Source organism: Alligator sinensis, unplaced genomic scaffold (assembly GCF_000455745.1).
Source record: "Alligator sinensis unplaced genomic scaffold, ASM45574v1 scaffold927_1, whole genome shotgun sequence".
NCBI classification, from domain to species: Eukaryota; Metazoa; Chordata; order Crocodylia; family Alligatoridae; genus Alligator; species Alligator sinensis.
Genome location: NW_005842155.1, coordinates 1,130,990 through 1,150,945, shown reverse-complemented (window position 1 = coordinate 1,150,945; position 19,956 = coordinate 1,130,990). Strand labels below are relative to the sequence as shown.

At 44.1% G+C, this 19,956-nt stretch overlaps 1 protein-coding gene across 3 annotated transcripts in view; it reads right to left on the bottom strand.

Annotated features, from left to right (window-relative positions):
• MYH11 (myosin heavy chain 11) overlaps positions 1-19,956 on the bottom strand; it is a 95,789-nt gene that overhangs the window by 40,968 nt on the left and 34,865 nt on the right. For 2 of the 3 annotated variants that reach the window (XM_025206429.1, XM_025206428.1), the window contains exons 5-8: positions 8,972-9,074; positions 6,661-6,681; positions 4,182-4,274; positions 1,713-1,776 (exon numbers count right to left, since the gene is read on the bottom strand). In XM_025206429.1, the coding sequence (XP_025062214.1) occupies positions 1,713-1,776; positions 4,182-4,274; positions 6,661-6,681; positions 8,972-9,074 (281 nt within the window). The remainder of the gene's footprint in view (positions 1-1,712; positions 1,777-4,181; positions 4,275-6,660; positions 6,682-8,971; positions 9,075-19,956) is intronic. The other variant, XM_006025582.3, reaches the window with a different exon arrangement.

Here is a 19,956-nt window from a genome sequence, read left to right as displayed (position 1 = left end):
TTTAAAACAAAACAGTTTCTCATAAGCATAAGGAAAGAGAGAGGCCACCATACTTTGCAAACAAACCTGTGTTACATTACATTTTACTGGAGATGTTTACATGCTTTTCCTGAAAAAATACACTGAGCGTATTGGCATATAGCACAGCATTCAGTGTGGGTCATTTGAAATGGAGAATGAAGAAGAGATATGTGGGAGGTCTGAAGCATCCAGCCCTCAAAAACTGTTTGCAAATGTCCAGTGTTTGGTGCAATCTAGTGCCTTCCAGGGACAAAATGTTTGCATCTTTCTAGTGCTGCTCTGAGAACCAAGGACAAAGCAGCCCTGACGAGTTTTTTTTGCAGCACACATACACAAAAGAAAAACTGTCCAAGACAGGAAATCTTGCCTGATAGATATATGAGACATAATAGTGCTTTCATACCCTAATTTCTCTGAAGAAAAAGTAAATCCATCGTATCAGGTACTATTTGCTTTGGGATAGTATGTGGGGATCAGCGCCTCAGTTGTGGACTGGGACCCTGCTAAACTAGGCGTTGTATGAATTGTCTCCATAATGGACTATTATCTGTGCTTTCTTTGAATCTATCTATTTGTTACCTGGCCTCACCACCATGGTGCCTAGACATTTCACAAATAGCACTGAGAAGTTGGGAAATATAAGCTCTGTTCTAGATACGGGAAACTAAGACACAGGGAGATGAAGCTACCTGCCTGAGGACACCCTGAGGCACAGCTAAAAGTGAATGTATGGCTCCCACATCCAAGTGTGGTCTTAACTAGGGTGACCATAATAATTTTAGGGAAATCTGGAATGGGAGCCATGCATGCATGTACCCCCCCCTCCAATGCATCCCAGGAGCAGGGCTAATCAGAAAAACACAATGCGCGTACACACATGTGCGCACATGCACATATGCACCCTCCCAACCCTGTGGCTCCCAGAAGTCCTGACGGTGGGGCAGAACAATTAGGAGGCCTATGGCTGGACCCGGCTAGGAGCATCCCCTGTTCACTCCACCACCAGCCACCTGGGATCACCATGCACAGCCTGGGCCTTGGCAGAAGCCACAGCAGCAAGACACATCCTGGCTCACCCACGCAGGTGCCCAAGCCCCAGCCCTGGCCCCCTTTCCTGGCCTGCCCTGCCCCACTTCAGCTGATCCCCATTTCAGGCAGAAGTGGTGCCCAGACCCCTCCATCCCTCCACTTCCACCTAGCAGGAGCCCAGCTGGGCACTGCAGGCAGCAGTTGCCAAATCCAGGACTTTAGCTTCAATTTAAACCAATGGCTGGGAAGCCCAGATGGCTTGCAAAATCTGGGACTGACTGTCCCGGTCAATCTGGGACATATGGTCACCCTAGTCTTAACCCACAGGACTCTCTTACTAATGTATTATTATGTGCATCAGTTGACTGGGACTCTGATTGGCCAGGATATGCTGTTAGTAACAGCAACGCTTTGTATGGGGAGGGGTGCAGTCTGTCCTATAAGGAAGAAAATAGACCGTGATGAGTCTGAACAGAATACATAAACATGAGAGCAAGACAAACTGAGAAACTGGTATCAGCATAAATGGAGCCACTTCCCTCCCTCTGTTTATACCAGCTGCAGTGGTATTTGCCTTTCTTAGACATGATGCAGAGCTTGTTTATACTACTCCTTTGCGCTTGCCCTCATTACTTACCAGTGCAGCTCACTGAAAAGGATACAAGTTTCTATGTTTGCTCCGACTATATAGCCAGTAACATCAAAGTTAATGCGGATGAACTTGCCCTATCAATGAGAAAAGGACACAGCTTGGACTGTTTCTTTGTTGTGTTGTTTAGCATATTTTAAAAGTCACATTATGTCATGCAGTAAACCGCTTGGGAGAGGGCTGAAGGAAAGTGAGCTTCTAAGAGATTCTCCCTGCAGAGATTTGCCCCTGAAGGTTTCATCTGGACACCTTGAAAGAGAGAGATCACTCCCTGCTGGATCATACTCAGCAGCCAGTCCACTTATCACACCAGCCTTGCATGTGGCTAAAGATCTTATATTTCTACCTGGCTTTATCCAGCACCAGTGATGAGACTGAATGACACAGCCTGCTTTCACCTGTTTCCTGCCTTCCCCCCACCCCCCAAATCTGTGGCCTTATCCCTTCCTTTTTTGTGTCCTTGTGAAGAGGTATTTAGCAGAAGTCATAGATTTGTTGGAATCTGGCAGGGCCATGCCATGAGTGCTTCTGCTAGGGCCTCACACTGGTGACCTCTGGCCTGTTAGCACCTATGCCACCCCAGCAGACTGAAAGGAGGCAGATTGAGATGACAATAATCTGGCCTGTTGTAAATCTTGGGCATGTGGGCGAAGAATGTTTTTTTGCCTGGGGGTGGATGATGGTGGGATTCCCTATCATTTTATAATTTGGTTTTCTTATAAGTATTTACAGTATAAGTATTTTGGTACCTATTATCTCAGGGCAATTGAAATAATAAAAACATATTGTGATGTGGAGTACATATCACAGCTCTCTCTCTGTGCCTAAACCAGAGAGTCTGTTAAAGTCCCATGTACAGAGTTCTGGTCCTTCACCTCAAACTGTGCAGCTTGTATTTTAGCACTGGATGTCGCTGGCTTAATCCCTGGTGTGTTGGCTAATTTGGCAGCTGTGATAATATTACATATACAAGGAGATTAGATTGGTCTGCCATGGAAACTATGAACAATTTTAAACCAAAGCAGCTTTGTGACTGGATGCTGTGCAGCTGAAGACTCAGGCAGAACCACTCTCGGCAACAAGCTCTTGCTGCTTCTAAAAAAATTACTCGTTTTGGTGCAAGACAAAAGGACTCAGTCCTAAGCTTGACTAATGCTTTTGCGCAGCCTGGGATTGGTGACTTGGTGGGGAGTCTTTCCACTGGGAAGAGCACTGAGCACAAAATATGTTCATCAAATAGTAATTTTACCAAAAAAAGCAGGTTGGGTAAACTTAAGTCATATAGTTTCAACCAAATGTATATATACATATGCGAATATATATATAATTTTATATACAAGGCACTTTTAAAAATGAGTCTTAGGCTATGCTTCTTAGTTAAAGTTTTCTATTGACTTTAGTGGGACTTGGATTAAATCCCAAGAGCTCAAATATGGACAGTCAAGACCTTTCTGTTCTAGACACATGGGTAATTTGGACTGCCTAATAAGGCAACTTTGTTGCCAGCAAAGAGAAAGGACATCTATCAACAAATCAGAAATTTCTTCTGTAGCAGCAGAACATAGGAAGTCCATGGACCTTTTACAGGCTGGGCTAGTTAAATCAACATTTAAAGGGATTTGAGGATTAATATACAGAACATATACAGGAAGAATCAATCCTGCAATTGGCTCCATTTGAGTGAATCCTGGTACATGGATATAATCATTTTAAAGTCATTGGGTCAGCCAGTACAGACCCATTTGCAGAACTGGGGATTAAGATGGTCATGTTAGGACTTAGATTGCAAGGTTTAAATAAATATAGCAGACTATAGCAGAGTCGAGAAATTATACAAGTGAGTTATATTTTTTCTTGTTAACATTTAATGTTGAAACTAATATATTCCATAAGTGCAATTTTCAAAAGTGCTCAGTGTGCTTTAACTGCCCCATACTGAAGTCACTTCACCAACAGCAGATTTAGGCAATACTGCAAGCTTTTAAAAACAACATTGCCGTCTATACTATCAAGTGCAAAATGTCTGATTATGTACCCTTTTTCTGTTCTGTAGTTATTAATTTCATGTGCTAACCACTCCTGCTACATAACCGTCATGCTCAACTACAGATCATCATCTTGTGTGAAGAAAAAAGAAGTACAGATTTGGTTTGCAAATGTTCTGGAGGTGGATATTAAACCAACAAGCTCTGGTGGTTGCCTCAGGGAGGCCATGTGCATGCGCTGCTAAAACTTGTGGAGACAACAGCACAGCCAAGTTTGAATTTGTTTTGTTCTCTTCTAAAAAAACAAATTAATGATTCAGAGAGAAATACTAAACAATATCTTAAGTGGGTAATTATGGGGAAATCTCTTTATTTAAAGACACTTATTGTAGAAGTATTGCAACCATCTGCACATTTGTTTTTACAGGATGCTACTGACAACTATTGTACCACTCACACACATATGCATGCACATGGAGAGCATTTCTGCTACTTACAAATCTGGAGGAGTTGTCATTCTTCACAGTTTTGGCATTTCCAAAAGCTTCAAGAATAGGGTTTGCCTGTAGAAGCTGTTTTTCCAGCTCACCCTAAAATTAATTCAGACTCAGTTAACCCGGAACTCAGTAATTATTTAACTGAAAAACAGCAACTGTGTACCCTAGAGAAAAAATCTCAAATGATGTTGATTGAAGCTTTTAAACATACTATTGCTTATTAATGCACTTAATGTGGGTTTGGTTCCATTACTCTGCTAATCATTGTGTTTATAAAATGGTGCAGTTCAGTGTACTAATGTTCTATATACAAGACCTTTTCCCAGCAGTGTTGGTTACGTCTTTTTATCAGTACTTCTGGTTTGACTTAATGATAAGGGCCAGTCGGTGACAATTAAATTTTTTTTTAATATATTACAAGGAAGAACGATGCCTCTAGAGGAACCTGCTGAGATATTTTTCCAAGTTAGTGTACTGAGGTCCTTTGATAGCAAATGATGATGTAATTAGAAAAACTTGGCGAGAATAATTTTAATATAATGCAACACAAAGCTACAAAGCAGATTTCATTGAGTCTATTAATAATGTTAAATGCAGGGCTATTTAGGTTGAATATGGAAATGCATTACTTTGTTTCAAAACAGAATCATGAATTCTCATGCAAACACACAAACACGCTGTTATATTGTTAACTGTGATGGTAACTGATAATTAAACAAGCCAAGCAATGAAAGCATGTATGCACTTAATAATCCTGCTCCTAGACCAAACAATGCTGAAAACAATAACTCTGTCAATGATGTCAGCTTCTAATGAATTGCTATGTTCTCATTCTAAATCTATATTACTTTCATGTTCGAAATCTATATTAACATTTGCTTTTTCTCCTGCAGTAATAGGCAATATTGTATAAAATTCCAATCAAATAAACAGTTCCCTAAAAGCAGAAAACTTTCTAAGTAGAAGAATAATAGGATTTTATTAACACCAATGTGAACAAGTAATTAAGGCAGAATTTGGACTGAGTTTAAGGGAAGCAATTTAGAAAATGACCATTTGCCAACAACAGAAAAATGCGGTCCATAAAAGCTCTATTTATAAGGCTATTCTTGGTATAAAGCTACTGACTGTTGTTCTAAACACCACTGCAGACATTCTAGATATCTCACATTTTGTGTGAAAGTAAAGAAGCTTGACTGTAAAAAAAAGTCAACTGATCATTATCTCCCTGCTAAATTCTTCCGCGTGTACATGATAGGTGGAGAGAGGCAGGGTTGCCGATTAGATATTTAGTTCGTAGCTAATGGTCTAAACAAGGCTGCATTATGAAAATACCTATCTAGTAGCTGAAAGAGGAAGAGAGATTAGCAAATGAACAAGTTAACACAAGAACCCTGAAGTTAAAAATAACTTCCTGCAAATAAAAACTTGTGGAGAGTGGACAATGCTCTCTGAACAAGGCTGCTACTGGGCTTCACCATACAATTCTTTTAGATAATACTTCGCAAATATAACAACCCCACTGTTGCAAGAGTGGGTGTAAACCCATTAGAAGCATAGGATATTACTGAAGTCACTTCATTAGCTGATTAGTATAAAAAGAACCTTCCATGGGCCTCTAAAGATGGAAGAAGACCCATAGTCTCCTACTGCAAGCTTGCTACATTGTTCAGTTATGGTTATATAATTTTGAGTCCTAATTGTTAGCTAGTGTATGCCTGTGACCTTTACAAAACCTCAAGACTTACCTATGCCTGAACTGAATTTATTCCATCATAGAAAGAAATGGAATGAGAGATATTTCCAGTAGCTTGGCAAATGAAGGACCAACTACAGTCACAAATAAAGGAGAGAAAGCCTGAGTAGAATCTCTCAAACTACCTCACATCCCAAGAAACACTCTGATGGCATCTCAGAAGTCAAAATAGAGCCCTTTCATATTGTTACTTATTGCAGGAGTAAGTTGGAGAACATGCAGAGCTTTGCAGACATGCATAATGCTCAACAAGTTACATGAAAATGCAGAATTGTAAGCAATATCAAATGGAAACCATGCAGCCAAAGTTACAAATCAATCACACACTGTGATGGTTTGGCAGTTATTTCACAACAGTCCTAAAAAGTTCAACCTGAAGCAAAGAGTATTTCCATTAATAAATTATATGGTCAAATTTCAGGCTGATTGGCTCTTTCAGGATCGTGAGAAAATTCATTCAAACTGCAAAAATTTGAACACACACATATAGAACACAGTGATATTTGAAAGACAACCCTCCATGTGTCAGACCTCATCCTTTATCATGGAGCCTGACACAGTTAGGGCCAATACATGTGAACATTTGGTGCTATTGTTGCTTTTTGTCATGTGATACAATATATATTCCAACAAAAACCACTTCTGATTTTTTTGGGTGCAACAATAGCATGCAGATCTACACTCAGTGCCTTAAACACACATCGAACAGTCTAAGTTACTCACGTAAGAAAAAGATGGACCTTGCTGTATTGAATAACATGATATAAAACAAATGTCAGTATTTTTTTCCATCACATACATGTTTTTGTTTCTTCCTATATAAAAACAACCAACACACAGTTTCGCTATGCAAATTAAACCAGGAGAAAACGAATGACAATAATTTGTTGTAGACATACCAAGAGTTCAGCCACAGCTAATGTACACATCATTTTAAGAGAAGCTGAACGTACAAGATTTAATCAAAGCTCAGTCGGATCAATTGGATTCTTTCATTACGCTGAATAGACTTTGGATCAGGCCCCAAATTAGTCTCTCAATGAGAGCACCAAGGAGAAAATTGTTTAAGATAAGTTCTTAATCCTCCTATGGGGCATTTAATGCATCTAGAGATTTGTAAAGATTTCTAAATGATTTTAAGTGCTGTGTCAGCAGTCCCAGACATAGGAATCATTTACTGGCCTACAGGACAGGAACCAGTTTGGCCTGCTCTGCACCATCTTGCCTCAGGTCTAATTTAGCAGGTTCCACCTTAGTGGGGAGAAGATAGACCAGTCTCATGGCATATTTGTTCTTGAGCCTCTGATGAGTCTTTCAGAAAATGCATCTTTTAGCTCCAGCTGGACTGAAATTGTGGCAATGTGGCCATTTATCCATTAGAAACAGCATTGAAAACATCAGTTCATTTCATGATCACTGAATTTATATGCATAGGATGTCAGAAGTGCTCAGAACCTCAGGAATATCAGACCTTTGTTCTCATTGACTTTGCACTAGGTACAAAGATGGTGAGAGATGACACACTGCACTCCAGAGATGTGGAAGGTACTTTGGAAGGCCCCAGGGCACGCAGCAGTGGTGCGGAGAAGCTGCCAGCACTTCTGGTTTTGCTGGTGGCACTTCTGGTTTCGCTGGCATGTGCTGCATGGGGGGGACCCCCCCCCCACTCGTTGACTGGCTGCTGGGCCCTCCCTCCCCCCACACTCGTCGACTGGCTGCCAGGAGACTCCCCACTTCGAGACCAGCCGCTGGGGATACCCTGACCAAAAAAGGTTGAAAACCCCTGGGCTACACAATCATGAACTGTTTTACAACTTCTAATTGTTATCAAACTAGGCTAGGTTTTAAGTGATGACTTGTGGAAAAGAAAATGGTTCATTTCCTATTTTCTAGCTGCACAATCTATTAGGATAAGCTCAATTCAGCATTCCTTGAGCAATAAAATCTATTACTGAACTGGGACTGTTGTGTTATAAATTTGAGCTGCTCTTTCTTTTAAAAAAAAAAAAGAGATCCTGGGTAACATTTTCAAAGTGATCTAGGAGCTTAAGCTCCATGTTTTAAATGGACAGAGGCAATGAAGAGCCTAAGCGCCCCCCCATGTTACAGGTACTGCGCAGTTAACAGGTTAATTGTACAATTACCTTAAAACCAGTGACATGTGCAAAGTAGCTATCACACAAAAAGCTCCAACCAGCTATAAAGTTAGACTTTGAAAATGTATACTAACTCTATAACTGGTTGCTATTGAGCTGAATTTGCATGTGTAGAAGGGTCTCCCATCTCACAGAAGGTCAATGGGGCTCTGAAATGTTTTTGCTACTGTTGAAAATAGGACTAAGTTACTCAGAGACTGATTTTCTAAGGTATTTATATATCTGACCCCCTCCCCACCACTGAAAACAGCAGGAGTTAAACACTCAAATAACTCTAACCATGTTACCCTTAGATGCTTTTGAAAGTTTTAGCCCTTATCAAAGGAGTTAAATTGAAAGAAAAAAGCAGAAAACTCAGAAAGATTTAGATGCAAGGATTATTTAAGTAGCAAAATAAACCTGCTAATAAATGTAAATAATAACTGGTCAAGGTTTAACTTATATCATCCGGTATTGCTCACATACATTTTCCTGTTACAACTGGAAAACATTTTATTTAAAGTTCTTTGCAAACATTTTAGTTGCCAGGGAGGCAAAGGTAAAATAAGGACCCTAACTCCTTGAAGGGCTCAGGCAGTTACTGCTAGGATATAAATAGCTGATGTACATATGGAAAGCTATGAATATTTCTCTTCTAACAAAGTACATTTCCCTTTGGTGCCCAAAGGGATGTCAAACAAAAGTTTTTTCCATAAACATGGAGCTGTGACATAATTGTGTACTCTTAATATGTCAACTATTTGGCAAGACATGGAAGTAGCAAACATTTTGATCACTTAAACTGCCTTGCAGTTAAGCACAGTCAGCTAAATGCTGCCTTAATAAGCTAAAGAAAGTTCAACTAAAAAGGAAAATTGAATAGGGAAGAGTTCACTTACAGTGATGCTGGTGTCCTTTTTGCCCTTATGTGAGGAAGCAACCACAGCCAGATACTGAATGACCTTTTTGGTATTTTCTGTTTTACCTGCACCAGATTCCCCTCTAGGGGAGAGAAGAGAAAAAAAACAACAAAATGACAAAAAACAAAAGACTATTAGATTCCCTCTATAATGGGCTGTGTTTGGGATAGTAAAAAAGGGCATACACACTTCCCCAATCACACTTGGTCTTTCACCTCAGTCTCTCATTTGCCCCAATGTCACATGAGTTCAGCTTGCCAGGAATGCAATGTCACAGCTACAGACAGCCCTGTTCCTTCTGTATTTTGACTGGACATTGGGCCATTTAAGGCAATCGTTTCTGCATTTTCAAATGACAGTTCATCTTACTTTGGCAGCATTTGAACATTTTATAAATGTAGGGCTGGGAGGGAGAGTGAGTCTGCCAGTATTTTAAGAACAAAATATGTATCATTAACTACAAACTGGAAATAGCCATTAAAAAAAAAATCAGCAATAAATAATAATAAGTTGTAACTTCTGTAACTCCAACCTGGAAATAAATTAATCACAAACTCAACTTTTATACAGATTTCAGTTAATATGGGCATGACCCCATTACCATTGAACTCAGTTCAATGGAAACTTAAGTTCAATGGAAACAAAGTTTGACCATGTGGGCCAGACCCTGGCCTCCATTAAGAATGCTACACATTGGGGTTCCCAACCTTTTTGTGCTGAGGACTGGCAAGCCGCGGACCAGAAGTGACACCAGACCGGCAAGCCGTGGACCAGCAGTGTGGGTGACTGGCATGCTGTGGGCAGGTAGCCAACCATTTTTATACTCGGTATAAAAAAGGGTTGGCTGCCGGTCCGCAGGATGCCGGCCACTTCCAGTCCGTGGTTTGGCCGTCCAACGCAGCAGCCAGCCCTCCTGCGGACTGGCAGCCAACTCTTCGCAACTCAGTACCAGGCCATGGCCCAGGGGTTGGGAACCCCTGCTATACATCACTTGCAAATAAAACAGTTTTTTTGTAAATATCTAATAAAAGATATCACCTCTACCACGAGTTCTGATTCTTTTTGCCTCTAGACCAATACAACTACAACCTGGATACCTGGCACATCACTTCTGAGTGACAAGATTCCCCTGTGTGGGGAAACCTCTATCTGGCCTAGAGCTGGCATCCCAGTTCCAATCTGTAGCAAATGACTCTATAAAAATGGCTACGAGGGAACCAGCCTGGGATCTGGAAGATGAGTTTGGTTCTTTCTGATGCCCTGCTAATAACGATTTTGCATGCTATATATTCAAGACATCTCTCCGTCTAATAGGTATAAAAGGTTCAACAAGGGGCACATTTGGCTCACAATCAAAACTCTATGCCTGCTGGAACAACACAGTGCCAAAGACGAGAGACTACAAAACTGGTTCCCTCAGAGCTAGCTTGGGTAATGGAAGTAATATAGTTATATTTACATGACACTCTACCCAGGCTAATTAGCCTTGCTGAGATGCAGGGTAAATTAGCTCAGGCAGAGTGCCTTGTTCGTCTCTGGTGCCTGAGCTAGCTTGTTTAAGGCTACTTTAGGCATCTAGATTTAATAGATTTTCATAGATTTCATAGACATTGTGGCTAGAAGGGAAGTCAAATGACCCCAGCAAGGCGAGCATCCAGGCGTTTCTTGAACATATCCAGAGTAGGTGCTTGCACCACTTCTGCGGGGAGTCTATTCCAGATTTTGGAGACTCAGACGGTAAAGAAGTTTTTCCTTATGTCTAGTCTAAAATGGTCTTCCAAAGTTTGTGACCGTTAGACCTTGTCTTCCCTTGGGATGCCCTGGTGGACCCATGTTCTCCCCATTCCTGATTCACATCCCTTATATACTTAAAGGCTGTCATCGAGTCCCCTCAAAGCCTTCTCTTCTCCAGGCTGAAGAGTCCCATGCCTCTCAGCCTCTGTATCGTGCCATGAAGGAATACTCTTAATTCATTTTTATAAGGGGCTTAAAGATGCAGGAGCTGGAAAAGAAAACAGCTCAATCTTCCCAGCACTGTTGGGCTAGTAATCAAAAACATTAAACATATCCTTTTGCCACTAAACTATGCCCACCTGACTTTCAAATTCAGTACTATAGGGATCGGTCTGAATGAGATGGTAACAAGGTCACTTTTCAGAATTGATACACACGAAAAGCCTTGTTCTCCCTTCACTAAGCACAATATAATATTGTCTCACTTTTTCTAAATTCTTTTAGCCCAGAATTGTCATGCTAGTGTTCTTTTAGCTTTGAAGTCCAAGTGAATGTTATTTATGCTTATGCTAGGGCCTTTCACCGTACTGGGTCAATGCTGTGTAGAGGAACCTTTTTCTAAATGAGAATCAGGCCTCTCTGTCTTTGCATTAAGTGGATGGGAAAAAAGAACAATACATTAAAAAGTCCCACTGAAATGTAGTTTGATCCTTTGAAACTGAAACTATTTAACTGGATCAATTAAAGCTCCACTCTTTTTCCTAATTAGGAAATATTGGAGTTAATTTTCTCTACCAGGAGAGCAGTGATAAGTGGGCATAAAAATCTGAGTAAAATCAGAGAAAGATTTTAAAATGGGATGACACTGATTAAACCTTAGCAAGCCAGAAACAATTCCTTCCTAGGCACTACGTGATGAGAATTGCTCCTCCTGGTTTTCAGAAGTTTAACAAAATTAATTAGGCCCAATAGCTTTCATTTCACTGGACTCAAGTTAGTTTGGACAGTTAAAGGATAAATTCATCCCTGCTTGAGCTTCAGAGCTGAAACATTTCCATGTTTTATTGATAAAAATTAAGTGTCCTTGGAAGCATTCCAAGCTAAGCACCCTAATTTGAAGACATTTGCGTACAAAGTTTTCAAATAAATCTACCTTACAACTTTGCTCCTTTGGAAAAATAAAAACTTTCTTCAAACAAACTCGGGGCTTTGAACTGTTCCATTTTATGAAAGGTTATTTGCAGTTCATCACTACATGAATTGCATTTCCTTTCTCCCAGGGCAACAGTGCCCATCACTTGGCTTTCTCCTAAATCCCTGTGAATATTACCATATATGGCATCATTTTGCTTGTAATTATCTTACCATACTGCAATGCTTAAGTTACTTAAGATTTTGCTGCGCTTGCTCTCCTTAACCCTTTTCTCCACAAACCCTGGTAGTTTTCCTCTTTCTGCAGATGCACTGTGAGAAGTGTTTACTTTATTTGGAAATGGACAATGAAAAGTTAAGCCTGCTTCTAAATATCAAATGCTTTCACATGTAATGAAAAGCAGATAGGATGGCAGAAGCTAGAAATGGCTTAAAGACCTACAGAAACATCAGTCAAGTCTCCTGATAGAGGAAGACGTATTAGATCTTTGCTAGACCGCCAAGAAGATAGACAGGTCTGGTATACTGCTGTCCATTAAACAAAGCCAGCATCATCACAGCCTTTTGACTCTTCGATAAACTCATTAAATTAAAGTTAGGGGAGAAACAAAATGGCTTAGATTGAAATGCTCCTAATTTCAGTGTCCATAGGGTGTCCAGTGAGGGTAAAGCTGTATGTTACACCTAGACCAGAGGTTCCCAAACTTTTTCTTATTGTGTACCCCCTTCCAGAGTTACAAGCTGCCTGCATACCCCATACCACCATGTTTTATATTTTAACCCCTTAAATGCCATGTATTATTATAATGACAATTAAATCTACTCTTACACAATTTCTCCTGCATACCCTCCAGAGATGTCTTGCCCCCCAGGGGTACGTGTACCACAGTATGGGAACCTCTGACTTAGACCATACTAAACCTGTGGAATGATTTAGTTAGAACATGTTGTAAGCAGTTGTGCATTAAGAGTTAATACCTTCTTTTTGCCAGCAGAGCTTTGATTTGCCCCTAGACAGCTGGTGAGGAGGGGGGTAGCTAGGAGCCAGGAAGCTTAGGCTCAATTTCTGCTCTAAGGGTTGGGGAGGAGGGATTGGGGGGCTGGAAGCGGTGAATCCTGGGATTCTGAAAGACTGCAAATTGCTCATTTATCTCTGTGAAGCAAACTGAAATTACCCCAACACAAGGTAGGTAGTATTGTCCAGAAGTGCCTGAAGTGGTGTAACGTTGAGATGCTCAGAGGATACCTAGTATGAGTTAATAAGCCTTAATGTGTGGGCACTTGTATTTTAAGTTCCCTTAATATGGTCTAAACATAAAGTGTAACTTCACTCTAAATCTTGTTGCTTCAACCCATTGAAATACCGGTGGACAATTCTTGCATGTTGTTCTTCTGGGTGCTACTAAGCTGAAGCAGAATAGCACAACACTGCTCATGCAGACTTGCCCCAAAGAGCCACCTTCTAGAATCACTAGTTCTGGAATACAAAAACCACACTCTGTTGCTAGGCAGTGTCCCTGTGTAAACAGAGAAATTCATTGCAACCATGTCTTCCCCTCAGCTCTCTCCCCTCTTTAGTCAATATAATCATCAGTCACTTACTCTACCTCAAGAACCTGGGCATTGTATCCCGAGTTCTATTTTTCCAGGTGGCCCATTTTTTGATAAGTATCTTTCATTAAGTATTTCTTGAACAATTAAGGCCTATGACTTATCTACCCCTCTCTTCTGAGGACCCGTACCAGGAAAAAATAAGCATGCCCTATTGTGGGCTATCCATTTCCAGAACCCATCACCCAAAGTCCGGTCACCTCTCATCTCATCTTGGTCCTGGAAAACTAAACAAATTATTTGTGTGTCTGATATATTCTGACATCATAAATCCCAATTGTTCATAGGAATGGGAATAATACAATAATTGCAACTGCAAAAATTTAGCAACCCTAATTTGCTCAAGACAGTACCCAAATCACGAGTCTAGGGAACACACATTTTTAATCAACCTGTCATGCATATTTTTTCTTCTCAGTGAATTCTTTTCTTGTCAGAGTAAAACACCACTTAGATTCTCATTATTAAAAAATCCCATTCCCTAATTGTTTAGCATGGCTAAAACTTCCTTCCTCTCTAAGCCATTCTTTGATCTCCTTTCTCCAGTAGGAACCAAGTCTTGTATTCCCTAGTTCTCATCTGCATTCTAGGTCCTTTATAGGATACCACTCCAGCAGCTGTACTGCACTCACTCCTCCCTTGCTGAGGATTACACTGGCCCAAATGGGTTCCCACAAAAATGCAGGTCCAGTATAACAGCCCAGAGCCTCTGGTGAGAGAGGTGAACTGGGACCTAGCTAGGGCTCTCTGTGCTCTGGATTAGAGTTGGGCAAGCCTTCCAGTCAAATAGTGCATTCAGTGAAAAATGCAGATGAGGAGAGGGGGGAACAGTAATGGTGGAAAAACATGAAAGAGTATTTGAAAAAATGTCAATGGAAATCATTATTTTTTTTCACTTTTCAGTTTTGCTCTTGAGGTGAAAAATCTCCTACCTGCACTGCTCTGTTATGGATGAACTCTCACTGCAGAAAGCCTCTTAGTAGGAGCAGGTCAAGGGTTTTCTAAATGACACTGAGGTGTGACCAGCTCCAAGCTCAGAATATGAGGTGTGCAAAGGCATGAACGCCGCGTGCCCCTGGAGGCTGGATGGACATGGCGGGAGCGTGGCAGCGGCAACCAGTGAGCTCCTGCAGGAGGCCACACTGCTGTTGGCGACGGGGGTGGGGTGGGGGGTGGTGAGCATTGACCAGCAGTCGATGACCACTCGCAGATGCTGCCGGCAGCATTGGGGGCAGCCAACAGTGATCACGGACCGCCCATGGACGCCATCGCTGGCGTTGGTGGCAGTGACCTCCCACAGGTGCCACAGCAGTGTTGGCGGTGCCTTTTTGCAGGGGGTGCACTGCCACGCTCAGGGGGTGCACGTGCATCTACGTGCATCCCCTACACATTGCCAGTGTGCAAAGGTAATGTGTAATGACCAAGCCTGGCACTGAGAGGCACAACCTGGTTTGCTGAAACTATCAGGGAAAAGCTTGCTAAAGAGACCTTCTATAGTCAGAGCAGCTTCAATGCAGAGCTCCAACCCCAGCACTGGAATTGCACAATTGTGGGAGAGAAGCCAGGCAGAAGAGCTTGCCAGTACTAGCTTTTGACTTTGAAAAGCAGAGACAGCAACCAGGCCTGGTAAGAAGAGAATGCTCTGTGGGTTGCTGAGGGGGCTGTTTGGGTGGTGGGCACTCTTCAATCTGAGAAGGTGTCCTGGGTGGCTCTCCTAGTATGTGTATGGAGGGGGTGGCAAGGGTAGGGGCAATATGGGGCTCTGGATGGAACAGCCCTGTGGTGAGTAGGGGAGGAAGAGAGGCCACAGCTCTGCTCTAGGCCCCCCCGCCTCCCCTCCCGCACCTATTTTGGGAACTGACTGTAGGTGCGTAAATAGACTGGAAAATGCACTAGATTTGTAATGGAATATATTCAAAGTAAACACAGCTATAAAATAGTAAGTTGAATTGGAAAAGTAACATGGCTCAGATTCTCATAGTGCTCATTACAGTGTATGCTGAATGATTCTTTCTGTGGTTAATAATACATAGCTGCTTTCTTTAAAATCTCTTGTTTTCACAAGTCCATAACTTCTCAAACATCTACATATTTAAACATTTTTTCCATGTTTTGGTAAAATGTGGTAGAAACATGAAGGGGATTATTTATTTAATTTGAGCAAAGCCCCTTCAGCCAGTTCTGAGGTCTAGAACAGCAAAGGATGCAATCTAATAGTGCCCTGTGACCACTGGGGTCCCACAAGGCTCTATCCTTGGACCCATATTGTTCAACATCTTCATTAATGATGTGGACATTGGAGTCAGAAGCGGACTGGCCAAGTTCGCTGATGACACCAAACTTGGGGGCAAAGCATCCACACCAGAAGACAGGCAGGTTATCCAGGCTGACTTGGATAGGCTCCGCAAATGGGCGGATGAGAACCTGATGGTGTTTAATGCTGAAAAATGCAAGGTTCTCCACCTTGGGAGGAAAAACCTGCAGCATCCTTATAGGCTCGGCAGTGCTATGCTGGCTAGCGCTATGGAAGAAAGAGACTTGGGGGTCATCATTGACCACAAGATGAACATGAGCCTTCAATGTGATGATGCAGCTAATAAAGCGACTAAAACGCTGGCTTGCATCCATAGATGCTTCTCAAGCAAATCCCAGGATGTCATTCTCCCCTTGTACTCGGCCTTGGTGAGGCCACAGCTGGAGTACTGTGTCCAGTTTTGGGCTCCTCAATTCAAAAAGGATGTGGAGAATCTTGAGAGAGTCCAGAGAAGAGCCACGCGCATGATCAGAGGTCAGGAAAACAGACCTTATGTTGACAGACTGAGCGCCCTGGGGCTCTTTAGCTTGGAAAAGCGCAGGCTCAGGGGCGATCTGATGGCCACCTATAAGTTTATCAGGGGTGACCACCAGTATCTGGGGGAACGTTTGTTCACCAGAGTGCCCCAAGGGATGACGACTAGGTTGAATGGTCATAAACTACTACAAGACCGTTTCAGGCTGGACATAAGGAAGAATTTCTTTACTGTCCGAGCCCCCAAGGTCTGGAACAGCCTGCCACCGGAGGTGGTTCAAGCGCCTACATTGAACACCTTCCAGAGAAACCTGGATGCTTATCTTGCCGGGATCCTATGACCGCAGCTGACTTTCTGCGCTTTGGGCAGGGGGCTGGACTCGATGATCTTCTGAGGTCCCTTTCAGCCCTAATGTCTATGAAATCTAATGCTCTTTAATAAAAATAATTAAAATATGATACTCCTGACTTCATATAGATCTAAGGCCCGACTTCAGAGTTACTTTGGCACCTAAATAACATTGGTTAGATTGGGGTGGCCAACCTGTGGCATGTGTGCCAGTGCCACAAGTGGTATGGGCAGCTGCTGTATGTGGTCTTTAACCGTTACACAAGCCCTAGGTTTAGGGACAGACATTCAAAAAACCCAAGCCTGAATTGATTCAATCTTTGCAGATTAGTCTAACCTACATAGATTAAACTGATTTGCAAGTGAATAGATGTTCATTTTTGATTCTGGAAATGCAGACACGTGCCTGCAATGGCACAGGCTAGAAGTTGGGGTTCACTAGAGCAAGCCTTCCCTTCCCTTCCTCAGTAGCCACAAGGCTGGAGGGAATCTGACCTGGGGGGTGTTGTCAGCCCTCCCCCCAGCAGGCGGCTAAGTATGATTGGGGAGAGGGTTTAAACCCCCACCCTGGCCTGTAGGAACCTCAGCTGCGATGTGCCCGGAGGATGAGGGGGGAAGCAGCCCTTCCCAGGCTTGTCCCAGAGGCCAGATGTTGCAGTGCCTCAGGCTAAGCAGGATGCGGGTAATTAAACTCACCTGTCTCCCCTCTCAGGCATGGGCACAGACACAAGGACCACAGCTAGGGTCTGCCTGGATTTCCCCCCTGCTCACTGCTCCTGCAGTGGGGAGCCTGGTCAGAGTCGGCCAGCATGGCTTTGCCATCTGCCTAGGCTGTGGCTGCAGCAGGGGCTTCTGGGCTCAGCTGGGCTGGCCTGCAGGTGCTGCTGAGGGTGGACACAGAGGGGCCAGTCTGAGCTGGGCCACGGGGCCCAGGCCCTTCCCAGTGGGCTGCAGCTTGGGCTGGGGCTACAGGAGCTGTGTGGCCAGATTGCTTCTGGCTCCTCACACCCAGGCCAGGTGAAGCTGTCACAGAGCCACAGATGGCTGAGAAGGGCCTGGCAGCTGGCTGTGGCTCTGGGACAGCTGGGTTCAGTGGCACAGGTGGGGCTGTCCAAGCTGTGTGCTGGCAGGGGCTGGTGAAGCTGTTCTGTCTCTCTCACCTCCAGCTGCTGCTGCTGCTACCACCCCTGCCCCTGCCTCTGCCCCTGCTGTACTGCTCTGGGTGGGAGGGTGGGAAGCTTGAGCCCAGTAGTTTCTGCCCAGTGCGTGGAGTCTGGCTCCAGCACCTGGACATCTTCCATCCGCTCTGCATGCCCAGTGCGATGACCAGCTCCTTTGGGCAGGCAGAGCAGGTGGAAGGCATCTGGGAGCTAGAGCCAGAGTTCCACGTGCTGGGCAGAAGCTGCTGGCATGGCGCTGTGTGGCATGGCAGGAGCAGGAGCTCCAGCTGAAGGTGAGGGGAACAGAACAGCCATGCTGGACCCAGCCAGTGCGCAGCTTCCCCCCACCTCCCTCACTGCTGGGGCCAGAGCTCCATGAGCTGGGCAGAAGCCACAGGGCTCAAACTTCCCGTCCACCCACCCACCCACTGTGACATGGCAGGGGCAAGGGCAGGGGTGGCAGCAGCTGGAGATGAAGAAGGCAGAATAGCCTCAGAGGCCTTGGCCAGTGCGCAGCTTGTGGTGAAGTTGCAGCTGCCAGATGCTGCATAGGATAGGGGGTGTGGCGGCGGCTGCTGGGCTCTGGGCCAACTGGTAGCCCTGAGCCAGCCCAGGCAGCCCGATGCCTGGCCCTGCCTATGCCGCTGGGCCTGGTTGTCATGGAAGTGCACCTGGCTGGGAAGGGCCCTGCCCCTGAGGTCTGGCCTGGGTCTGCCCTGCCGGGTCCTTCCCAGCTGCCTGTGGCTCCATGACAACCCAGCCTGGACGTGGGGAGGTGGAAGCAGTCTGGCCATGCAGCTCACTGGGAAGGGCCTGGCTCTCACAGCCCAGCCCAGGTTGGCCCCTCTGTGTCTGCCCTCAGTTGTGCCTGCAGGCCTGCCCAGCTCAGCCCCACAACCCCAGCCCCAGCTGTGGGTGAGGCAGGCAGATGGTGGGGCCATGCCAGCTGGCTTTGGCCACACCCCACCATCCACTGCTTGGGCAGTAAGGGTGGGGAAATGTCTGACAGGTGCTGCTATACCCTGGCCAGGCACACCCCAGCTGCAGTCCCCCAGTTGGGGGGGGAGGAGGGAAATAAACCCCCTCCCTGCTCCCTTTGCCTCGGGGGATCATGCCAGGCCCAGGTCTGGCCATGCCCCTGCTCCTGCTCCAGCTAGAGAGCAGAGGGGTAGGGCTAGCCCTGCTCTCTGGAGCAGACAGCACAGCACAGCCCAGGGCTGCAGTGCATGCTGGGATTCTGAGGGACTTTGGTTTAACTTAAACCAGGAACAGGTCTGGGACAGAAGTTGCATAAATCAGCTTGACCCAAATCAGTTAAGTCTGATACTACATTCAACCAGGTTTATCTTAAACCAGTTTGGGCCATTTTGAAACTGGCTTATGTGCACTGAACTTCTGTTCTGTTGCAGGTTTAAACCACTTAAATTGGCTTATGTGTAACTTCTGTCCTTAGCCCAAGTGCTCAGAAATCGTGGCCGGGAGGGGGGGAAGGGAAGGGCAGGGGGTCAAGCCTCCAGCCATATGGGCAGAACACTCTTGTGGGTTACTGCTAAGACCCAAGTGCTACTGCACCTGCCACCAAATTCTGAGCTTTGGGTCTTTGCTCACCATACAAAACTGCAGCAGTTGTGAGGCCAGGGAAGGGTTAACCTGACTCTTGGAAGTAATACGTCTCTTGTGGGTCCTGCCCTTTCTCTGCTCTGTGTGGCCAGAAGCTATTCTTTTTGACAACACATACTGGATACCTACTTCTGATGAAGCAGCATTGCTGTTCGACTTTATTACATTTAAATTTCTTGAATTGCTACACTTTAGCCTGTGCAATCTTAAAAGTTAACTTCATGTATTTGATCTTTTACAGCAAGTGCAGATTCAAAAACAAACATATCATAATATATCTGTTGTATTTAATTTTAGCTGCCAGAAGTGTTATTTAACAGTCTGGGAACTCCTTAGCACCATAATTGTTTTCAATTAGTTAAGTTAAAAATATTGTTGTTTAGAAAACATTACCAAAGCTGAGTTAAGCCAAATGAGATAATCTTTAGACCTTTGGAGGACAGTCTTTTCCTGTGTGCTTTTATTGTTATGATATGGTATTTACAAACTAGGGGACAGAAAAGTGCCTGAGCTCTGATACCAATGCTTCGATCTACGACCAAATGGACTG